The following is a 23,625-nucleotide window of genomic DNA, read 5'->3' on the forward strand; positions in this document are numbered from 1 at the left end:
TTAATATGAATTGTACTGTGCTGACTAACACATCTTTACTGTATTAACAAGAATGAGGGTTCAATAGAAACGACTATCCAGTTTCCTGAATTCTTAACAAAATTCAAATTACATACAAACACATACATGGGCTGTGTTCAGAATTGTGTACTATTCATACTAAGTACATGATGACAAAATGAGTATGTCATGCGTTCCACCTGCATAGTATGTGGATTTTGTGTATGCAAGATATACCCAGATGTATACTAGAGAAGCAAGAATTTCAGAGTATGTGACATGAGCTTACTGGACAAACTCAACTGCCCCACAAAGTATCGCACTTCTTCAGACTGCACTTCAGAGATTTTGAGCCAGGCTAAAAACTGTCAATATGTCACTTTATTAATTTTTAATATTTTTTCAGGTAATAAATTAACCATTTAGATACCCAATGTGTGGTCAATTTATCCAAATAATACATGTTTTGAAATTTGCTGCAACATTTTCAGAGATTTGAGGGAGCCACTGACTGGGTGAGACCAGCAGCACAGCAGCTTCCTGTTCTCCTTGTGATCACAACACCATGTGAAAGAAATCTCACTCAATTGTTTCTGTGGTGAATGTCCTCTTCTTTCCCCTCAGTGTTAGAAACAGCAGAAGTCAACCAGTATCCTCTCTGCACAGAAACCAAGGTGACTGGACTTTCATAGTTTCATCTGTCATATTGCCTTCAACAGGAATGGAAACAAGTTGATTGATGGCTCATGACAACATCATCCCTGAACTTCACCCAAGTAAGCTGTCATGATAACAAACACAATCTTAATGCCCAGAGAGCTTGCTGCCAAAGAACAGTGAGTTTAGATGTACTTATCAGTCCTGCAGTGTGTTTTCAGTAGAGCTCCTCTTTGCAGCTCTCTGCTGTTTCTTCTTGTAGCTGGGCCAGCGACACACTGGGCAGCAGTGTCTGCCTGCTGCCAACCACACTACAATGCACTGCTGGTGAAAGGCATGGCCACATGGCAGACCCATCAGCAGCTCCTCACTCACAAAGTTCTCCAAACACACCACACACTCTGAACAATGCAGCATGTCGTAGGGCCACACCGACCAGTCAAAATGCTGATGGTTTGTGACGCCTTCAGGTTTGAGGCAAGTGTCCTCCAGTGTTCTGTCAAATGATGGTGAGCTTCTGTTCTTATGACAACAGCAGAGGGATGATACAGAAGCAGCAGGGTCCATGTTGTTGTTCACAGGGAGTTGTGTGTTGCTGTTGTGGTTGCACAATAATCTCTTGGGCCTTTTGCAGCTCTGTCGAGGTCCGCTGGGATCTGCAGAGGGGGATTCTTTCTGCTCCCTTCTCTTTGTGTCTGAATGTGTACCATCTGGCTCTTCATCCAGCTCTCCACCAGACCCCTCCCTCCTGCACTGACCAACAGCTCTGAACCTCCAGGTCGGCAGGACTTTAATGTAGTCCATGTTTACTAATGGGTGAAGCCAGAGATCAGGGAAAGCCAAACGTTCAAATAAGAAGTTGGGATCATCTTCCCAGTCTGAATGGTCATATGGGACCTGTTGCAGTGATGTGATTGGGTGGAGCAGATAGGAAGTGTACCAGTCCCACAGACTTGCCAGCCACTCCAGGTTGGTGGTGCTGTCTTCTTGGCTTCTGATGCCACATCTGCGTTTCTTCTCAAAGTAGTCAACCAGTAGACCGTGGGCCAGGTAGGTGGAGAGGAAGACAGCTGGGTGAGATGAGTAAAAGGTCCAGTCTGCTCTAACCAGGCTAGCCAGCGTGGTGGTGTCAGCATAACGAAGCAGCTTCAGACTGTAGCCATACAGAGTGTCCAGATAGGGCAGCTGGAGGATAGCCTGGGGGAAGTGATCAATCAATGATTAGTGATCAAATATTATCAAGTCTCCACTCAGTTAAAATTGTAAGAGTAAAGTTAGATTCAGGCCACTTTCTTAAGTACACCTTTCTTATGCAATTCCCCTTTCCCTCAGAACAGCCTGCCTTCTTGACTTGGATTTAACAAGTTTCTGGAAATATTCCTTACAGATTCTGCTCCATGTTGACATGGCAGCATTTATTTTTTGATTGCAGGACATTTACTTCTAGTTTAATATTTTAACAGTATGGTATTAGTACTTTCGTAAAGAATCCGAATATTTCTTCTACCATTTAATGTTAGCTATATTAAGTGTCTCACACCTGCCAATGTACATTTCTACTTGTCACAGGATTTTTCTGTCTGATCTGAAATCTATACAGACAGCTTTAATGTTATAAACACTGAGCCAGTGAAACCTCTCAAAAATATTAAAATGCCCATGCTTATATGGCCCTTTTCTATTCAACATCACATGTTAATAGCGTTGAATACATTGACTCAATTATGCAATTTGCTTTGATAACCATTTGTTGCTATATGAAAAATCTATCTGACATGGTTGCAGGTAACCTGAATTGTTAACCTGTCACAGCAAACACTGGACAGGCCAATTCAATTTCCTGATTAAATACTAGACCCTATCAACTAATTTAACAAAAAGCATGTCTCTGTTGCTGTTTCCCAGTCATTTAGCTGCTGTTATTTGTAGAAAGGATGGACATGAAGAGGACCTAGCCTCCACATCAAGGTAATCCTTGTTGGTTGCAGAGCTTAAACACTGAGGATCTGCTGGGAAGGTATAGAGTACAACTCAAATAGCTGCATAGAACATCTTTCTATTTTCACTTTGTACTTTCAGCACAGTAGAGACAAGTTTTTACCACATCCAGACCACGATTATGACCAAAGATCCAAGCCATTGGAGAGGCAGTTTTATCAGTGATTCATATGTGATGACAGGCTAATTATGTTCTACACAGAATTTAAAGATAATATCACTCTCAAGGCTACAGAGACAAAATATAAGCAGATGAACACATCATTAGATGCAGGGTTTTTTAGTGCATGACCTTGCTACTCATTTCAATGCATCTCAGGCAACTGTTAGAAGAATTTAAGATATAAGACTGTACAGAATTACATGTTCAAAGGCTCAGTTCAAAGGCACTAACTTCAAAAATCTACTCCCATTGCAAAGGAAGGACCATATTTAAGACCACACATAAGCTCATTTTCACTACTGACATACATTTCATACATATAGTGTCAATATCAGACAAAGAAATCACAGTTGTCTGGGATTCTCCATTTGTTAGAGGAAGGAAATGAGGTAATGGCAGATAAAGGCTTCCTTATTAGGGATCCTCTGTCTGTCATTAACGTCAGTCTTGTAATACCATCATTACTAAGATCTATTAGACAGCTTACCCTGGACAGGGTTGCACAGACACAAGAAATTGCCTGCCCTTGTCATTTAAGCAGAAAAAAAACAATTGTTATTAGAACAGAATTGCTATTTATAGTAGAATATAAATATTCTCTCCCTGGAATAAATAAATCACAGAGAGATATTTCAGAGAAAGGGCAAACCATCTTGTAATTACACATATGCTCAAAATTCCTAAATATTTCTAAATGCACTAAATATTTCAGGAAGTGATTCAGGAGTCAGGAGGAAGTGGTTATTGAAGTAATCTCTTTCTGTAAATGCATACAGATTGAATGTCAAAATGCATTGAAAAGATTATAGTCACGGAACATTGTCTGTGTATACCAGGCATCTCCAAACTATTCCACAAAGGGTCGTGTGGCTGCAGGTTTTTCCTCCAACCAATCAAGAGCATGAAGTCTGACTAATCAGCTCTCTGAAAACTGAGATCAGCTGATGAAATGAGTCAAGTCTGGTGTGCTGCTGCTTGGTTGGAAAGAAAACCTTCAGCCACTCGGCCCTTTGTGGAATAGTTTGGAGATGCCTGGTGTATACTGTGTACTGTAGCTACAACTTCTTCACGTCAAAGTCTCGGTGGAAGTCGCTGAGACATGACAAAGAAATCACACCAGTTTGCATTTTAAAGCCATACTTGTGTCCCTCTTTAAATGATAAATTGCCATCTAGGTCTTGCATGAGCAATGTACAATTTACAACAGCATCTTTATCTGGGCATTTAAATTCCAAGAGGACATAAGGGCAATCATCAGACTGGTCAGTCACTCTCCTGTCTGTGGTTGTGTCTGTGTGGAAAACATTAGGACTGAACACAAATCCACATGCCAGAATGCCACTGTAAACTGACAGCAATGCTGAGAGCGTCACCTCATTTTGGGCGCATTGTAGTTGATATAGTTTGCTTGGAAAGCAAGCAATGCCAGAACTTGCTGTCATGTTGGTTTCTTCATTTCTTTATCTAGGAGCCCAGAATCAGACAGAGTGACTGACCTGCCATTGTAATAGTGTAGCTCTTCCTGCCTCAGAACAGTGGTACAGCTATTTGGCTGGCTAAGGGCAATGCAAAGGAAGGGTAGTTATCAGAGGGAGTAACAGCAGGGTGAGTGTGGTAACATAGGTTATAATAATCATTATTGTAATTATTAATAATAATTATTATAATTAATGATAATAATAATAATAATAATAATAATACACTTTATTTGTAAACTTATAACTTTTCTTAACAATGTTACAAAATGCAGATAAGGCAGATGAAATAAAAAGGCCAAAGACATGAGCACACAGGAAATAAAGTGAGATAATAAAGACAATATAGACAATAAAGTCAATAAAATTAAAGACAATAAAATATTTCACACACCGTTACCACCAACCATAACCACCAGTTACGTTAGGTTGTTTATGCCAACTTCTGACTTCATCTGCATGCCCCTGCAGAAATTGAGATTCTTCAGCCAGACAAAGTTCTTTGATCGTCACAGTTTAGTTGAGCCTTGCCCAATGCAGGTTGAGTGTCCTGTTCTCATCTGACAGAAGTGGAACCCACTGTGGTATTCTGCTGCTGTAGCCGATCCATTTCGAGGTTTGGCATGTTATACGTCCAGATACTCTTATGCAGAGCACAGTGGTAATGCCTGGTTAATTGAGTTATTGTGGCCTCTATGTCAGCTTGAACCAATCTGGTCATTCTCCTCTGATCTCTCATTAACAAGGCGTCTTGTCCCCAAGAACTCCTGATGATTGGATGTTGTTATTTTCTGCACCATTCACTGCGAATTCTAGGGACTGTTGTGGTGAAAATCAAACCATCCCATCTGACACCAATAATCATTCATCAGTCACTGATTAGATATTTAAGTAAAGTGGCCACTGAGTATATGATCCCCTTGATGCTTGGAACTAGTTACAAAATATCAATGTTTGTCAGACAACTTGGATTTCAGGGTTTTGTTCAAACCCTTATAGACTAATTGAAATTAAATTAGAATCTACAGTGCTAGTATGCATTTTATGGCATCACTTTATTTCTAACCCCAATTTTACATTTATCAACAAAAATAATATATCTCTAAACTATAATTAAAAGCTATAGCACACTTCATTATAGCAGTGCTAATTGAAGCATTGAAAACACTTATAAACATTTATGTGACACATCCATAACTGGTAGATAGACAATTAATGAACAGTTAAGGACCTTACCAGTGGTTTTGCAGAATAATCCCAATAACTCATTTGTGCTAAAAACTGACATTGGTGACAACCATTTCCCAATTCATGCAAGTGACCCTGTGATTTTTAATTAATAATGTTGCAAAACTAAAAATTTGACAGCTGTCAGTGAAAATTATTTTGCTGACTACAGAGTGAAAGACTACAGCGATTAAATGCAATATTCATCTATGTCGAACTCAGATATACCTTCTCATTGCATGATCAGGGCTGGAGGACCCGCATACCGATTAGTAAACAAAAAGCAGTAGGCAAAGGAGTAACTCAGCAAAGTAGTGATGCTTACATAAGAAAATGTCACTGAATCTCATGATTATAATGTCAGACAAGATGGTTCCATCACTGTTACTGTCATTGCATTTCTGTCTGTCGCTCCCACTCTCTCTCTCTCTAACCCAGATTTTTTGTGTGATTTTGAATCCTGCCCTCAATGGGTCGATAATTTTGGTTTCCATTGACCATTGTTACATCATTTTGTTTTCAACAAATTATATAATGTACATCAGTAAAGATTTTCAACTTGAATAATTCATTCACCATGATCCAATGTGTGATTTAACTGTTCCCTTAATTTTTTTTGAGCAGTGTATATTTTAAAATCTATGAAGTGACTGTGGTTCAGGAGGTAGAGTGGGTCATCTACTAATGAAAGGGTCAGGGATTCTATCCCAGGCTCTGTATGTCGAAGTGTCCTTTGGGCAAGATGTTGAACCCAAAATTGCTCCCGATGGTTTTCCAATTGTGTGTAAGGGTGTGTATAAATGGGAGAATGTATTGTAAAGAGCTGTGAGTGGTCGGTAGACTAGCAAAGTGTTATATAAATTTAGTGTATTTAATAATATCTAAATGCAGATGCATGTTTTGGTGGGCGAACTACTGAAATTTAAGCAGAGTATACCACCTGAACATTTAATTTGAAAACTTTTACAATTTAGTAAAATATTATGTGAATATTGAGTGAAATGTGGCTGCATTCTTTGACAAATGGCTCTAACAGAGGGTGGAAGCAGATATTACTTATCAGGCTTCCACATGCAAAACCAGTGCTATGATCCTTAATAATATATAAAACATCATATATATATGAATGGTAATGAGTTAAAACAGTTTATTTTGTAAATTATATGTATATGTATATGTATGTATATATGTATTTAGAACACCCCAATTTTTCCAGTTATTTATTGCAGTTTAAGTCGATCAAGTCCAATGAATAACTTGAAATGGTACAAAGGTAAGTGCTGAACTGCCAGAGGTTAAAAAAACAAACAAAACAAAACTGAAAAATAATGTTCATTTCAGAATTATACAAAAAGGTCTTTTTCAGGTTTTTCACAAAATGGGTTAACAATTTAAAGCTGTTCTGCAGCAATGAAGGTTGATCAAGCCTTGAAAGCTGGTGCTACTAATTCCTAGAGGTGTTCCAACTTTTCTTGATTGCTTACAACCCCCTTTGTCTGCATAAAAGCAGTGCTGGAACACACTGTGGTACCATACCCTCGTGAGCTCCAGTTGAACAGTATTGTGCTGCAGAAAGTAGTGTGTTGCTACAAAAATGGCAAGAAAAAAGCAATTAACAATGGAAGAGAGACAGACCATCATAACACTTAAAAATGTAGGTCTTTCCTACAGAGAATCTGCAAAGAAAGTCAAGGTGTCAGTGAGTACAGTTTTCTTCACCATCAAAAGGTACTCAGAAACTGGGGGAAACTCTGACAGGAAAAGGTCTGGCAGACCCAAAGCCACAACTGAATCAGAGGACAAGTTTCTGAGAATTAACAGCTTGCATGATAGGTGGCTCACAGGACAACAGCTTCCATCACAGCTTAACAGTGGTCATTGTAAACCAGTCTCAGTTGAAACTGGGAAGAGATCTGGTCTGACAGGACGAGTTGCAGCAAGAAAGTCATTGCTAAGATGTCAGAATAAGAGGCTTGCCTGGGCCATGAAACACCGCCACTGCAAAGTGGATCTCCTTTGTGGAAAAGAGACAGCCAAATTGAAGGGACACACCAGAATGAAAAACAACTAAACCAGTGTTACAAAAATAATGGGCTGATACCCTTATTAAAAGGGTATTAATGAATAAGAAAATTCTTGTGGTATTCCTTTACCTGACCACACTAAAACAGCATATAACTGCTAGTTTAACCTCCCACGAAAGTGCTGATATTTTCTACTCTACATATGTTTTTCTATTATACATCCCTGTTCTACTGTTCAGTGAAAGTAATCTGTTATCCATCTCCTTTCCCCATCCTTAATTATCAATACAAATATGTAGGCAGGTATGTATGTATGTATGTATGTATGTATGTATGTATGTATGTATGTATGTATGCAAAAGCAAGTATGTACAAACATAAGCGAGTGCACAGTATGGGTATGTAAAGATACACATAATAGCCTAATGTCATCTGTATTTTGTTATTGTTTTTTGCGTTTTTTTTATTTATTTATTTATTTACATATATATTCTCTGGGAATATTTTCATATAAAGTTTTTATACACATGTATATTTCAAAACTATGTTTACACTGCATACTACACATTTTTCTTTATATATATATATATCTATATATATATATATATATATCTATATATATATATATATATATATATATATATATATATATATGAGGATGTTAAAAAGAAGGGGGGAAAAGACAGAAAAGAGGAGTATCGCGATTAAGATGGTTTAAAACTGTATCTGTACTGCCAAGACTGCACTGTTTTTATCTTCTTGGATTACTTGTAAACATTGGTAATGTCTTGATTGTATGCAATACCTCTGAAAAAAAAAGAAAAAGAAAAACATCAACCGTCATACATGGAGGAGGAAGTGTGATGGTCTGGGGCTGTTCTGCTAGATCCAGGGTTGGTGACTTGTACAGAGTGAGAGGCACCCTGAACCAAAACGGCTACCACAGCATTCCGCAGCGCCATGCAATACCCTCTGATATGCACCTAGTTGGTCAGGGGTTCATCCTACAAATCCTACCAATTGCTTGTTTCTACTATGCTTTCATTTCAGAGTGCAATGAGACATTAAACGGAATCATTTTCAATAAAAAATGGAAAAAGATGGGTGTTCTAAAACTTTTGACTGGTAGAGTACATATATGTTTCAACAAAGGGGGATCCAATCACAAAAGAACTGTTTCATAATGGTCAAAACCTTTCAATACAAGAAGAATTTGTGGATGAAATCAGTTGTGAGAATTGTGTGGTATAGATGAGTTCCTACCAGAACAGGAAGCCAGGACCCCAGCAGTATGGAGTTGTAGGTTCCAAGTGTTCGGATCAGAACTACAAATCGTTTCACTGTTGCTCCCTGTCCATAAAAATTAAAACAGGTTAAAAAAAGGACAATAAATGCTTAACTAACCGTACATGAACTCTCGCTTCAGCACTGCATATAAGGTGGTGGAAGAACCACTCAGATTGAAATTGCAATTGCAATTGAAAGCATTACCACATAAACACATTGTAAAACTGAAGAAAAACTGTTAAGTACCAAAAGTAAAAGTGCTCATTGTGTATAATGTACAATGGCCCCTTTTAGAGATCATTACTTTAAATGCATTACATGGTTGGATTATTATTGCATTAATGTGTAAGTAGCATTTAATGTTACAGCTGGTCATTGTGACCTAAATTTGAATACTTACTATACTGTTGGGTAGTTCAATTTATAAAAATTCACCACATTTTATAAGATGATTGTATGTTATCTATGTAAAGCTGTAATCTGCAAACTAAGGGCTTCAGCATGCTCCATGTGGCAATCTGCACCCAATCTCCTCTGCAGTCTTGTGCACACTGTCCCCAAAAATTTCTGTGCATTGACTTGCACAAGCCAAGCTGTCAAAGGGATAGTCGGTATAGAAAATGAATGAATGAATGAATGAATATGCTTAGACTGCTTTTCTCTCATCAACCTTCACCAACTAACAATTTCTTCATCTGAACCATCAACCTGTTTCTTTGACTCCATCCTGACTAGGCTACTTAAAGAAGTTTTACACATAATTGGCACCTCTACTAGATATGATCGATCTGTCTATCACAACAGTCCTTTAAAGTAGCTGTCATGGCACCGATTCTTAAAAAGCCTATTTTTGATCCAGGGTGTTAGGATCTAAACTATTTTGTGGTTAGTTCCTGTTTTATTTTGGTCGACATCCCTCATGTGTCTTAGTTGACTTCTTGTATTTGTGCCACCCGTGTGATTGTGTGATTGTGTTCACCCGAGTCTAATTTTGTTTCCTGTCTATTTAAATCTGTGTGTTTCCTTTGTCTTTGTGGCATCATTCCTTGTGTGTGGTTTTCCTTGTTACCCATGACTCTTGTGAGTATGCAAGTCTAGTCCCTGGTTTCCCTGTTGTTCCTGGTATTTCTTTGGTTTTTGGATTTTGCACATAGGGGAGTTTTGTTTTTTGGGGGGGGATTTTTACCCTTGTACTTTGTTATATAAATTATTTGGACTGTCTCCACTCAGCCCTTTGAGTTCACTCCTTGTTTTTTTGCTCGACCACTTAAATCATAATACAGGGGTTTTAGCCAAATATAGACCTATACGTAACCTCATCTTTGTCAAGATCTTTGAGAAAACAGTTGCCAATCACTTTATTTGAGGATTTTTTTGTCAGAATTTAGAGTGTATCATAGTACAGAGAAAGTTACAAATGACCTTCTAATTGCATCAGCCAAAGGACTTATCGAAATACTTTGTAGATCTTAGCGCTGCAATCGACACCACAGACCATCACATCCGATGACAGACTGGAACATTTGATTGGCATTCAAGGAACCACATTAAGCTGACTTAAATCCTATTTATTAGACTGATGTCAGTTTGCAGATGTGGTACTGATAAATCCTCCTAAATGAAGGCCAAAGTTAGTCATAGAGGTCCACAAGATTCTGTGCAGGGACCAACGTAATTCACCTTATGATCCATGTACAACTCCGGAAAAAAATTCAGAGACCACTGCAAATTTTTCTGAAATCAGAATCGACAGTTACGTATGTAACTACGGTTCTATGAATCCTGGATGACCGCCAGAGGCGGTGCCTTAAGCACTGAATGACTCCATCTCGCGCATGCGCAGGTCGAGAAGTAATACCAACAAAGTCACCTGTGAGTGACCCCCTGACGACCCCGGACAGGCTATAACTTCCGGTGTTGTCAGAGGATCTGTTCCTGCAGAATCTTCTCGCGAAGCCACAAGGATTCTGAGTGACTGAACGCTCTGGCGGTCATCCAGGATTCATAGAACCGTAGTTACATACGTAAATGTCGTTCTATTTCATCCTTCCTGACCGCCAGAGGCGGTGCCTTAAGCACTGGATGACCAATACCAACAAAGTCACGAGGAATCCAAATGCATACCTCATTGACTGGAAGTAGAAGAGCTTGGTAGGAGGACCACACCCAGTGGGTGAGGAGAGGCAATGTTTACTCTATAGAACCTTGCAAAAGTGCTTGGTGACGCCCACGAGGCTGCGGCGCATATTGCCTCCAGGGGCACCCCTTTCAGGGCCGCCCATGATGTGGAGACGCTTCTCACAGAGTGGCATCTCACGCCAGATGGCAGGGGGCAACCACCCGTCTTATATGCGTGACAAATGACGTCCACGATCCAGTGAGACAGACGCTGTTTGGAGAGAGCGCAACCTTTCCTAGGACCACCAAAACACACAAAAGGCTGGTCCGACTGGCGTATACCCACAGTACTGTCCACATAGGCTCTCAGAGCCCGCACAGGACACAACAGCACCGACCTCTCGTCTGCTTCCCCTACTGGCGGGTCAAACCGTGCCAGCTGGATAGGCTGATTAAGGTGCGAGTTTGACAAAACCTTAGGCAAGAATGCGGGATTCGGCCATAAGGTGACCCCTGAACCGTCTGAGTTCCACCGTAGGCAAGAACTGCTGACCGACAAGGCATGAAGCTCACTAACACGCTTCGCCGAGGTGACAGCGAGGAGGAAGGCAGTCTTCACTGACAACCACCGTAAGCCTGCCTGTGCCAGGGGCTCAAAGGGTGGCAAGCATAGAGCATCCAGCACCAAAGGTAGGTCCCATGCCGGAGCTCTTGGCAGTCGTGGGGGACGTAGTCTCCGAGCCCCCTTCAAGAAGAGGGACACCAACCTGTGGCATCCCACCGTGTTGTTATTGACTAGAACATGTCGAGATGAAATGGCGGCCACGTACACCTTCAGGGTAGAGGGGGACCGACCGCTATCCAGGAGAGACTGCAAAAATTCCAAAATAGAAGGCACAGAGCAGTGCACAGGGTCCTCATGCCTTCCTGAACACCAATCAGAGAACAGCCGCCACCTGTTCTCATACTGCACCCGGGTAGACAGTGCCCTGGCGTTCAGAACAGTATTCTGGACGGTGCCTATACACTCATTCAGCAGTGGGTCGGGCCCTGCAGAGGCCAAACCCACAGCTGAAGATGGCGAGGGTTCGGATGCCACGCCCGGCCCCCCAGCTGAGACAGGAGGTCCTTCCTGTCGGGGAGGCGCCATGGTGAGCCGTGACAGAGCCTGTGCAGGAGAGGAAACCACGTCCGTCCTGGCCAGAAGGGGGCCACCAGCAGCAGTCTGTGGCCCCGCTGAAGAACCCTCTGCAGCGTTGCCATAATCAGAGGGACTGGCGGGAATGCGTACAGGAGACCCTCTGGCCACTCGTGTGCCAGGGCATCCTGCCCCAGAGGGCTGCTCACCTCCATCCAGGAGAACCATAGAGGGCAATGAGTAGTCTCTTCCGAGGCAAAGAGATCCACCTCCGCCCTGCCAAAGAAGCCCCAGATGTGGAGCACCACTTCCGGGTGAAGCCGCCACTCCCCTGGGGAAAGCTTGCCGCGGGAAAGGGAGTCTGCTACCTCGTTCCGCTTCCCCGGTAGATACATTGCCCTCAAGCTGGCTAGGCGAGGGGCTGCCCAAGTCAGGAGGCCCCAGGTCACCTGCAGCAACCGCATTGACCTGGTACTCCCTTGGTGATTTATCTGAGAAACGGTCGAGATGTTGTCCGACCGTACCAGCACATGCTTCCCCCTCAAATATGGGAGAAAGTGCTTGAGCGCCAGGTGCACAGCCTGCAGCTCTAGCACATTGACATGTTCGGAGCGGGCCTGAGCAGACCACTGCCCCTGAGCTGTTCTGTTCTGCCACACTGCACCCCATCCTGAGAGGGAAGCATCTGTTGTGACTGTCTCTCGACGGGACGGAACAGAACCCATTGGCATGCCCTGTAACATGAAGGCCCTGTTCCTCCATGGGGACAGAACAAGGAGGCAGCGCCATGACACCCTGATCTTCCTGTGCCTGTGCCACTTGGCATCCAAGTGAAAGCTGTTCAGCCACCGCTGAAGAGGGCGAAGTGACAGCAAGCCCAGAGGAACGACGGTTGCCGCAGCCGTCAGCTTGCCCAGGAGGTGTAGATACTGCACATAGGGCAACCACCTGCCCTGCCAGAAGAGGGGAAGGAGGTGGAGGATATTGTCCACCCGCCGAAGTGATGGACAAGCCTTCATGGTTGCAGAGTCCAGAGCCACACCGAGGAAGGTGATACTCTGGGAGGGAATCAGACAGCTCTTTCTGATGTTCGCCCTGAGACCCAGCCGGGCTACGTGAGCCAGAAGGATGGCCGTATCCTGCACCACTTGAGACTGGGAAGGCGCACACACCAACCAATCGTCTAGATACGGGAGGATCTTCATGCCCCGCGACTGCAGGGGAGAGAGGGCTGCTGCCACACAACGGGTGAACACTCGTGGGGAGAGGGAGAGACCGAAGGGTAGCACCCTGAATTGAAAATGACGGCCTTGAAAGGCAAACCGTAGGAATTGCCTGTGGTGAGGTATGATGGGCACATGAAAATAGGCATCCTTCAGGTCGATGGAAGTGAACCACTCCCCTTCGGCAACCACACGCAGAACCTCTGCCGTGGTGAGCATGTGAAATGGTAGGACTTTCAGGAACCTGTTGAGGCCCCTGAGATCGAGGATGGGGCGAAATCCGCCATCTTTCTTTTCCACCAGAAAATACGTCGAGTAGTATCCCCCGGGCTGTGACAGGGGATCTACCGGCTCGATGGCACCCTTGACCAGGAGGGTAGACAGCTCCTGGCCCAAGGCTAAGGCTTTCGCCGGGTCGCCTATGATGGTCATTTTGACCCGGCTGAAGGCAGGGGGCCGGCGTCGGAACTGCAGTTTGTACCCCTGGGCTAGGGTGGACACCACCCAGGGGTCCGAGGTGTAAGCAGCCCAATAACTGAGCTGCTGCTGGGAAAAGCAGCCGACGACCGGCCCCGGAACTTCAGTTCCTGGCCCCCCGGCCTTTGGAGGCTCTGGGGGGGCGCCGGTTAACCTCCAAGGCCCGAGGTTGATTAGAAAGCTGACACTCAGGGGCCCGAACATCCAGAGCTGCCCGCCGAGCGGGCTGCTGCACTGGCCGTTGCACTGGCCGCTGAGGCCTCTGGAAGCTACCAAAACCGGCCTGTGGCTGAGAGCGGCGCTGTGCAGCTGCTGAAGAGCCTCTAGGTCGAGCAGGGGGAGGCACACTCCTGTGGAGACCTGAGAGCTGCTGTCTGGTCTGTCTGGCTTGGACCGTCCGCTCTAGTGCCTCTAAAGCGGCCGACCCAAACAACTCTCCCGGTTCTACCGGGACGCTCCGAAGGGTCCTTCTGCACGCCTCTGAGAGGGGCGACTGAGCCAGCCAAACCTGGCGGCGAGCCTGGACCAGGGTGGACATCACACGCCCTAGCTCCCTGGTCATAAGGGCGAAAGCCTGTAGGGACGCATCACTAAAATTATGAGTTGATGCGTCCTGTGTAGTCTCCTGAAGGCAGGCTGAGAGGGCGAGCATGAGGTGTGACATCGAGTTACCGATGCGACCCATGCGAGCCGCTGCATCATAGGCTTTGGAGAGCAAATCATCCGTGACACGACACTGGGGTGAAGGACACCTCGCGTTCAACCTCAGGGCCTCATCAGGAGAGACCACGAGTGCGGCCACCGTCGGCTCAACAGCTGGCATGCGGCCAAGGCCAAACTTGGCTGCATCCTGCATGGCTGCCAGTGTTCGGCCATCAGATGTTGCATGAGAAAGAGCCTTAGAGTCTCTCCAGCATGCATGCAACTCCTTCAGGTACTCCTCTGAAGGAGGCACAGTGAATGTGGCAGGGGCTGAACTGCGCCTGAAAAATGCGCTCGCCGGAGCCGGCTGGGCTTGCAGAGCGTCCAGTTGCAAGCGAGCCAAGGCCATGCGAATGATGGCCCCCATGGAGCTACCCTCTGAGCAGCCACCTGAACTCTGGGCCGAGGAACGAGAGCCCGCTTCTGAGGGATGGGAGACAGTGTCATGAGAGACAGCGTCTGTCCCATATTCCTCAAATTCAGTGGTCGAAGCTGCCGTTGAGAGGATGTCATCCTCTGGACGCGACAAGGCCACAGGAGGAGTGGACGCACACGGACTCCCCACACCAGTCCCCGTCTGGAGGGCTAAAAAGATGGACTTCATCTGATTAAGTTCTGCTGTCAGAAGGTCCACTCTGGAAGAAAGCTCACTCTCTTTAGCCTTCTTCTTGGCGGAAGCACCGTCAGTGGCCGGAGCCCGACGCTTTGGCCGGCTAGGTTGGGCTGGGGACAGCCTGTGAGCGTCAGTCAGGCCTTCTGGTGAGGGGACACCCACAAAAAGTCGCTCCACCTCAGCCAGTCTAGCAGCCCTCACTGCCCGGGGCATGAAGCTGCAGTTCATGCAGGGGTCCTCTGAAAGACCTTCCCTCAGATGCTCGAGGCCAAGACAAGAGGGGCAAAGGTCATGACCGTCCTCAGGCTGCAGAGGAGCCATACAGGCGGTACAAGAGTGGGAAGTTATCATAATGGCGCTCTCTTGCCACCAATTATGAAAACAATGTATGCCGAGAAAGGGAGCCAATTAAGGAATGCTGTGACTATAAATAGGTCACACGTAAACGAGTCGTTCCACAAATAGACAGAATAGCACAAGCAGAGCACTGCTGCTAACTGTACAAAATAAAATGGCTCAAATGAGTTATGCTGCAGCCATAAAAAAAAAGCGTGGGTACGACCGCTCCAAATCAAGAAGGAACGCTGCAAGAGCACAAGGTGCAACTGCGTCCTTAACCAAACAATCGGATTAGGTCGAGCGGGAGCACTGCTGCTAACCGTAATAAGACAGAACGAACAAACCTATGCTGGGAGAGGGGGCGAAAACACAGCCGTCACCAGCAGGTCGCTGCTGTAAAGCTACCAGACAAAACAGGTCCAACCAAAGTTGCTGTTAAATAATAAAGTTAGCTTAAGCGGACACACTGTTGCTAACTGAAAAGATAACAGGGCACAACTAAGCTGGGAGAGGGAGCGAGAACACTGCCGTCACCAACAAAGTACAATATGCGCTGCGTAGCGGTATTTTACCAGTCGAGTCCAACCGTAGGTGAGGATGATCCATAGAAAGGAGCGTCCGCGATGCCGGTGAGACAGCGCACACCGCCTCCCGGAGGGACAGCTTGCCGCAGCCCTTGGAGGGCGAGCACCTCGCAGCTCCGACCAGCAATGAGCGGTCACAAGGCTACCGGCGACAAGCTGCTAATAATTACGTAACGGTGATAATTAGCTTCAAGCTAATGCTACGACCGTAGTATACCTGCGAAGCGAGAAGAAAAAAGGAACAGATCCTCTGACGACACCGGAAGTTATAGCCTGTCCGGGGTCGTCAGGGGGTCACTCACAGGTGACTTTGTTGGTATTACTTCTCGACCTGCGCATGCGCGAGATGGAGTCATTCAGTGCTTAAGGCACCGCCTCTGGCGGTCAGGAAGGATGAAATAGAACTTTACATGTATGGAAACCATTCCATTCCAGTGTCTTTTGAATTCCAATACAGGCACACCTGATTCTACTTAATGAATTACTGATTAGGTGATCACCCAAACCAACTCTTACTTAACAAGGAAAAGTATAAAAAACACTGTTGTGGTCATCACTATCCTCTTGCAGTAGGACCAGCTGGATGGCAAAAACAGTGCTAGTAGTACCTCAAAAGTAATTGGAATCAAAAAATAACAACTGACCATGCCAAAAGAGTTGAAAAGAAAAAAAGAGGGTTCAATTCTGGCAGAGGGATACAGTCAGCGTCAGGTTGCTTCCATCCTTAAAATTTCTAAGACAGCATTTCATAAGAACAAGGTCAAGCAGCAGACATTGGGGACAACAAAGCTACAGACCGGCAGAAGGTGAAAACGACTCTCCACTAACCTGGATGACCGTTAAGTCATTTAAATGTCATTCAGCAACCGTAGGATGACATCAAGTGACCTACAAAAAGAATGGCAAATGGCAGCTGGGGTGAAGTGTACGGCGAAAACGGTTTGAAACAGGCTCCGACAGGCAGGGCTCAAGTCGTGTGAAGCTAGAAAAAGGGCCTTCATCAATGAGAAGCAAAGAAGAGCCAGGCTGAGTTTTGACGATAAGGATTGGACCATAGAGGTTTGGAGTAAGGTCTGATGAGACCAATTTTCAGCTTTGGCCAACACCTGGTTGTCTAATGGTTAGACGGAGACCTGGAGAGGCTAAAAAGCCACAGTGTCTCGCACCCGATGTGAAATTTGGTGGAGGATCAGTGATGATTTGGGGTTGCTTCAGCAAGGCTGGAACTGGGCAGATTCATCTTTGCGAAGGACGCATGAATCAAGCCACTTACATGGTTATCCTGGAAGAAAACTTGCTTCCTTCTGCTCTGACATTGTTCCCCAACTTAACTTTTCCAGCAGGACAATGCTGCATGCTCCATGTGTTGTTTAAAAATGAATATGAACTTGTTTTCTTTGCGTTATTTGAGGTCTGAAAACACCGCATCTTTTTTGTTATTTTGACCATTTGTCATTTTCTGCAAATTAATGCTCCAAATGGCAATATTTTTATTTGGAATTTGGGAGAAATGTTGTCAGTAGTTTATAGCATAAAACAAAAATGTTCGTTTTACTAAAACACATACCTATGAATAGGAAAATCAGACAACTTAATAATTTTGTGGTGGTCTCTTAATTTTTTCCAGAGCTGTATATGAATTATTCTTTCGAAAAACATTTTTTATTGCTGTGCAGATGATACCCAATTACATTTATCAATGAAGCCAGATAAAAGCAATCAGTCAAATAAACTTCAAGCATGTCTTAAGCACATAAAGACCTAGATAACCTGTAATTTTCTGTTACTATACCCAGACAACACTTTTGAAACATCTAATTATCTATATACATCTATAATTATCTAATTGTATGGCTACTTTGGATGGCTCTGCCCTGGCCTCCAGCACCACCACAAAGAATCTGGGAGGTATCTTTGATGGTGATATGTCCATGGCCTCCAACATGAAAAAATTCAGACTGCCTTTTTTTCACCGACATAATATTGCAAAAATCAAGCACATCCTGTTTCAAAACAACATAGAAAAAAGTCCACGCATTTGTTACTTTCAGGTGAATGCAATTCCTTGTCATCAGCTGATACCAAATTCTGCAGTGTGCATTCCAGAATAGAATTTAAAACACTTCTTCTCACCTACAAAGCGCTAAATGGTCAGGCACCATCATATCCTAAAGATTTCAGAGTACCACTATTACCCCACTAAAACACTGCGCCCCCAGAATGCAGTTTTGGTCTGGGAGGCAGACTCTCTACGTTTGAGAGTAGGCTTAAAGCTCTCCTTTTTCATAAAGCTTATCGTTAGGGCTGGCTCAGGCTTGCCTTGGACTGGATGCTGTAGCCTGAGACTACCAAGACACTCCAAGCTCCTCTTGCCTTCTCTCCCTCTCAATCTGGTTGCATTCATGTCCCATTAATGCATGTTACCAACTTCCTGCCTGTTAAAAGTTAAAAAAAAAAAAAAAAAAAGTAAAAAGAAGTTTTTTTCTCACTGCTGCTGCCAAGCGCTTGCTCATGAGGGAATTGTGAGGGAATTGTACTGTCTCTGTAAATTAAGTAATTAAGTAATTAAGTAATTAATCAATTAATAAGAGTCTGGTCTTGAGCTGCTCTATATGAAAAGTGTCATGTCAACTCTGCAGTGATTTGATGTTATATACATAAAATTTAACTGAATTGGGGAAGAAAATTTATCTGATTATTGGATATTTGAGGTTGAGCCAATCATCAAAAAGTAGCAGCCAAAGATCAAATATGATGATAAAATGAATATTTGAGAGGCACGCAGAGCCCACCGCAAGAAGCATGCAGCCATTTTTATTATAGGCGTCAAATAAATATACTGTAGTAAAAATTAAAGTACAAGTATCTCAAAGTATCTCAAAATTGTATTTGAGAACAGGAGTAAAGGTACTCTTACAATACACATTTCACCAATGCATCTAATGGAACTACAGGAAGTGACCTGTGTAATGAAGAGATCCATCCAAGCCAGCAAGTTGATCAGGACCAAACTGAGGACAAACAGATCATTAACCTCTGGCTGAACCGAACGCAGGAAAGTATCCATGGCAGCCAGAGACAGGAACTCCCCTGTACTACAGAGAGGAGAGGAGGAGGAGAAGGGGAGATGAAGAAAAGAGGAGTGGAGGAGAAATGAAGCAGAGGAGAAGAAGTGGAAGTGGAGGAAAGAAGAGGAGAAGGAGAAGAAGAAGAGAATAGAAGAGGAGGAGGAGAAAATGAGGAGTAGGAGTAAAGGAGAAGAGGAAAAGAGGAGGAGAGGCGGAATGGAGGAGTGAACAGGAGGGAAAGATGATAGGAGTGGAAAGAAGAAACAGATTAAAACAAAAAATTAAAAAAGATTTGTATTTTTTGCATAACGATAAATGGACTGTATTTATATAGCACTTTTCTAGTCTGCATTCACCCACACACACATTCCCAAGTGCCCAAGGACACTTCGACATGTAGGTCGACGAGGCCAGGGAACCACCGACCTGAGTCCAGTCACCCTATGAAAGAAACTGATTTTGGCTGCTTTCATCTGCAACCTCATGCTTTCAGTTACTACCCACATCTTATGACCATAGGGGAGGGTTGGAACGTAAACTGATTGGTAAATCTAAAGCTTCGCCTTCTGGCTCAGCCCGCTCTTCACCATAACGTTCTGATAAAAGATCCACATTACTGCTGATGCTGCACCAATCCGTCTGTCCATTTCCTGCTGCATTTTATCTCCATTTTACCATCACTTTTTACCAACAACATCCTGACATGCTGCAACTCCTTCACCTAGCACAGCACCCAAATCCGGAGTAAGCAATCTACCATTTTCCAGCAGAAAACAACCTCCACCCCAAGAGTAAAAAGCCAGTCCATTGTTGCATGGTTGGGATGGAATCCACGTTTTCCTCTTGAATCTGTGATTCGATAATCGGTCAGAGGCTTGTTTCCAGCACCCTGGAATAAATTTTGCATAAAAAATAACCCATTTTCATTTCCATGTTTACCTGTTGCCATAGCGATAAATGCCCTCGGGCATCTTGAGTATGTAGGCGGGGCTCTGTTTCACACCGATCTCTGATAGGCTGCTGTGGTTGTCCCAGTGACGTACGTCCACGTAGATGAACTCAATCCTGCCTGTGAACTTGATAGACAATGAGGAGAAGAAAGCAGGTGGCTGGGATAGACGGGCAAACAGAAACATCTTCACTGGGTGGGACAGGTCAGAGCCCCACTCCTCCAACAATTGCTTAGACTGACGCAGGGTTTTGATTCGATGAGCTACATGTGAGGTCATCCAGCGGAAGATGTGTTCAGCTTCAATGTGACGGCCATTGTACTCTTTTAGCATGACTTTGCCCTTCGATGCTGAAGTCTGAGGAACAGACATGATGAGGGTGGATCGCTTCCAGCCACGCTTGATACATGACCTGGTGGACAGAACAGAGGACCACCATGTCAGTATTACAGACAGACTTTTTTTTTTGGACACAAAAAATAAGCTCTCATTCTTACTTGTAACTCCTTCTTGCCTGTTTCTATGGAAATATAAGTATCATGTGTGAACTAATATACTACTGGTTGTTCACACATGATGTCAGGGCTGTTGGAGGAATTAAACCTTTGACATACTGTGCAGTCTTAGTGCAGACTAAGGGAGGACAAATTCTGACACAGATTTGGGCCTTTGCTCTCTCTCTCTCTCTCTCTCTCTCTCTCTATCTCTCTCTCTCTCTCACACACACACACACACACACACACAGGTGCCTGAGTACCATGGACCAAGTGAAGCAGCTGCACCCCCATTATTAGATTTTGGGGAGCAAACTTGTGCTTTATCAGCCGCACTGTTTGATGATGGCACTTTGCTTTTTTTAAACAATCAACCATTTGAGCTAGCTTGGATCAAACCTGTTTATCTGTATCTGTTTCATATGTTGTTGATCAATTAAAAATTACATTTCCTGTCCTTAGTCTCGTACAGGCACACAAAACAAATTCCGACACAGATTTGGGTCTTTTGCGCTTTCTCACTCTCTCTCTCTCTCTATCTCACACACACACACGCACACACGCACACACACACACACACACACACACACACACACACACACACACACACACGCACACACACACTTTAAACTATAACAAGGTCTAGGTAACATGGCAATGACACAAAAAATTATCTACACATAAGAACTCTGATATCACTTTCTTCTTTAGTGCAAAGTGTGGGGAAATTTCATCAAATGAAAGACTAATGAGTGTACCTTAAGTCTTAGCTTGTCCTGCTGATTGGTTATCATGCTTTTCAGAATCATCATTTCAGCAAACACAGTTTCTTGCATCACAAGAAGGCACTACAAACTAACCCGAGATTTTTCTATTTTCTGAAAAATTTTCTGTTACATATTATCTTGACCAACTGATCACAGCATTTTTATGAAAACATTTAATTCCATTGTAGGCAAGCATACTCTTTTTAAGAAATTCACGAGTAAAAAACATGAACAATTCACAGTTTTGTTCAGAAATTGCTGACTTGTTCAGTGAAAGGGGTGCTGTCTGGCACAAAGTGCGACCAACTAAATCACCCACTGATATTTTCATCAGCAGTGTAATAAATGTAATCTGAAAGTAAAGAGCACCAGCAAAGTTGTGGAAAATAGTTAAATCATTCTCACATATTTGTGCTTCATCCTTGTGGTTCTACCACAATCTCAGTTCAAAAGGATACATATGATGCATTCAGTGCACACTTTATTTCAATTAGGTTATGTATTTGTAAATGCAGGATTTCCTCCTGCTGTCTATGATCATAATGCATAACCAGTTGGCAGTCATATCTTTTCAGAGAAGTAATTTATGAATCTTCAACTGTTTAATGCTCTTTGCTCTGCTGATCCAAAAAAGTCCACTGGTGTTGTTCAGTTAAAGCCAAGGCTGTTATTTTTATCAGCTCAGTTTAAGGTTGAATGTTTAACTTACTCTGACTGTTATAACAGACAGTTTCCCTGACTTTTCGGAGGACAGTCTACATCTAACCTTTACATAGTAGTCAGTCCAATGAGCTGTATAATTAGTGACTACTTTCTAAATGATCAGGCAAAAACATTTTTATCTCTACATTCCATTTTGAAATTTTCACGTTTACAGCGGGCATAATACTGTGACAGCAACATCAAAAATCATGCATGAATGATGTTGCTAAGGCATTAGGTAATAAGCAGGGTATTCATTACTATTTATGTGTTTGCCTTTTTATTGATTTATCTAAGGCTTTTGATCCTGTAGATCATCAAATTCTTTTGAAAAGCCTGGAATCTATTGATTGGATGAAAAATTGTGTAATTGGTTTGCAAATTATCTTGGTGATAGAACACAAGGGCTGTCAATGAATATTCTAAATTCAAATTTATATCTAAATTGTGAAAAACTCAACACATTCAATTGTGAAGATCGATATTTGATCGTGGGGTTGGGTGTGCGTGTGTGTGTGCGTGCACCAGTGCACCTGCACTGAATGCACTGCATGACGGACAGGTGTCACAAAACCAGAGTTTCTGTTGTCCATTAATTAATGTGTTTTTTGTTTTATTTTTGTTTTTGTATTTGTTTTTTTAACCAGGAAAATCAGAATGTCAGTTTAAAATAATTCCCGCCTTGTAGCTTTGGATACAGCAATATAACTGCTGTTTTCTGCTTAAACATAAATTTTTACTCTTTAAAATGTCTATCTCGGTCAGATCCTTTTCATAATGTTGCCATTTATCATAGCAATGTGACCTTTGGTGGCAAAAATAAACACTTTTAGTTGACATACACTGACGGTTTTGCAACGCCCAGACAGATTACATTGCAACCCATTTTGTGAGTGTTGGCTGCAGCATTGCTGTTCAATACTGCAAAAACTTAAAAACTTGTTATCTCCATTAGAGACTTGGACACAAAAACATGTTTTTCTGGAACACTGAAATCTTCAAGGACAAGTGAAGTGACACCAATCTGAAACTCTGCACACAACGTCACTTTGACTGATTGAAAATGAAATACGGGTCAAACTGAAATGAGCGAATCATTCAACAACTGGTATGGGACATTATTTTCTTTGTTTAATTTGTAATGTACACCTATGTAGATCTTTCAAAAATGTTTATGTTGAAATAATATCCATGTAGTATGTCTCTCGTTTATACAGGAGCGCACTCTGTTGCCCAGGCAGTTTAAATTTGCTTTTTTAATTTCTGTATTGTACAGAAAACTTAGAGTTTGCTAAGGTCAGTTACTTCTGATGCTGTTGCAGTCCAATGTTTTACAAGCTGACATATTTGGCACCTTCAGCATTCTAATAAATACATTTTACAATTGGATTTTTCTTGGTGAAACTAAATTCTATAGGTATAAAACCCACCATAAATCATGCGTGCAACTATTCACAACAAATGCTTCTTTATTTTCAATCAGTCCTGGTTATTCTGGAACTAAAATTGTGCAACACACATATTTAAAACTAAAATAAGACTCAGTGGTAGATAAATGGAAGTAGCACAAAATATGTACTTTTTTGGAGACTAGATAGAACCCAGTTTTGGATCAAAGT

The 23,625-nt window shown here is 43.1% G+C and overlaps 1 protein-coding gene across 6 annotated transcripts in view; it reads right to left on the reverse strand.

The window, feature by feature from the left end:
- rnf103 (ring finger protein 103) overlaps positions 1–23,625 on the reverse strand; it is a 109,857-nt gene that overhangs the window by 25,170 nt on the left and 61,062 nt on the right. Inside the window, exons 4-7 of one of the 6 annotated variants that reach the window (XM_076738787.1) lie at positions 20,033–20,455; positions 18,988–19,120; positions 8,808–8,894; positions 364–1,854 (exon numbers count right to left, since the gene is read on the reverse strand). In XM_076738787.1, the coding sequence (XP_076594902.1) occupies positions 856–1,854; positions 8,808–8,894; positions 18,988–19,120; positions 20,033–20,455 (1,642 nt within the window). In that variant the 3' untranslated portion in view covers positions 364–855. Of the gene's footprint in view, positions 1–363; positions 1,855–8,807; positions 8,895–18,987; positions 19,121–20,032; positions 20,456–23,625 lie in introns of those variants that run through there. The other 5 variants (XM_076738788.1, XM_076738786.1, XR_013077559.1 and 2 more) reach the window with 5 other exon arrangements.

The sequence above is a fragment of the Chaetodon auriga genome, chromosome 9, assembly GCF_051107435.1.
Source record: "Chaetodon auriga isolate fChaAug3 chromosome 9, fChaAug3.hap1, whole genome shotgun sequence".
Lineage (NCBI taxonomy): Eukaryota > Metazoa > Chordata > Actinopteri > Chaetodontiformes > Chaetodontidae > Chaetodon > Chaetodon auriga.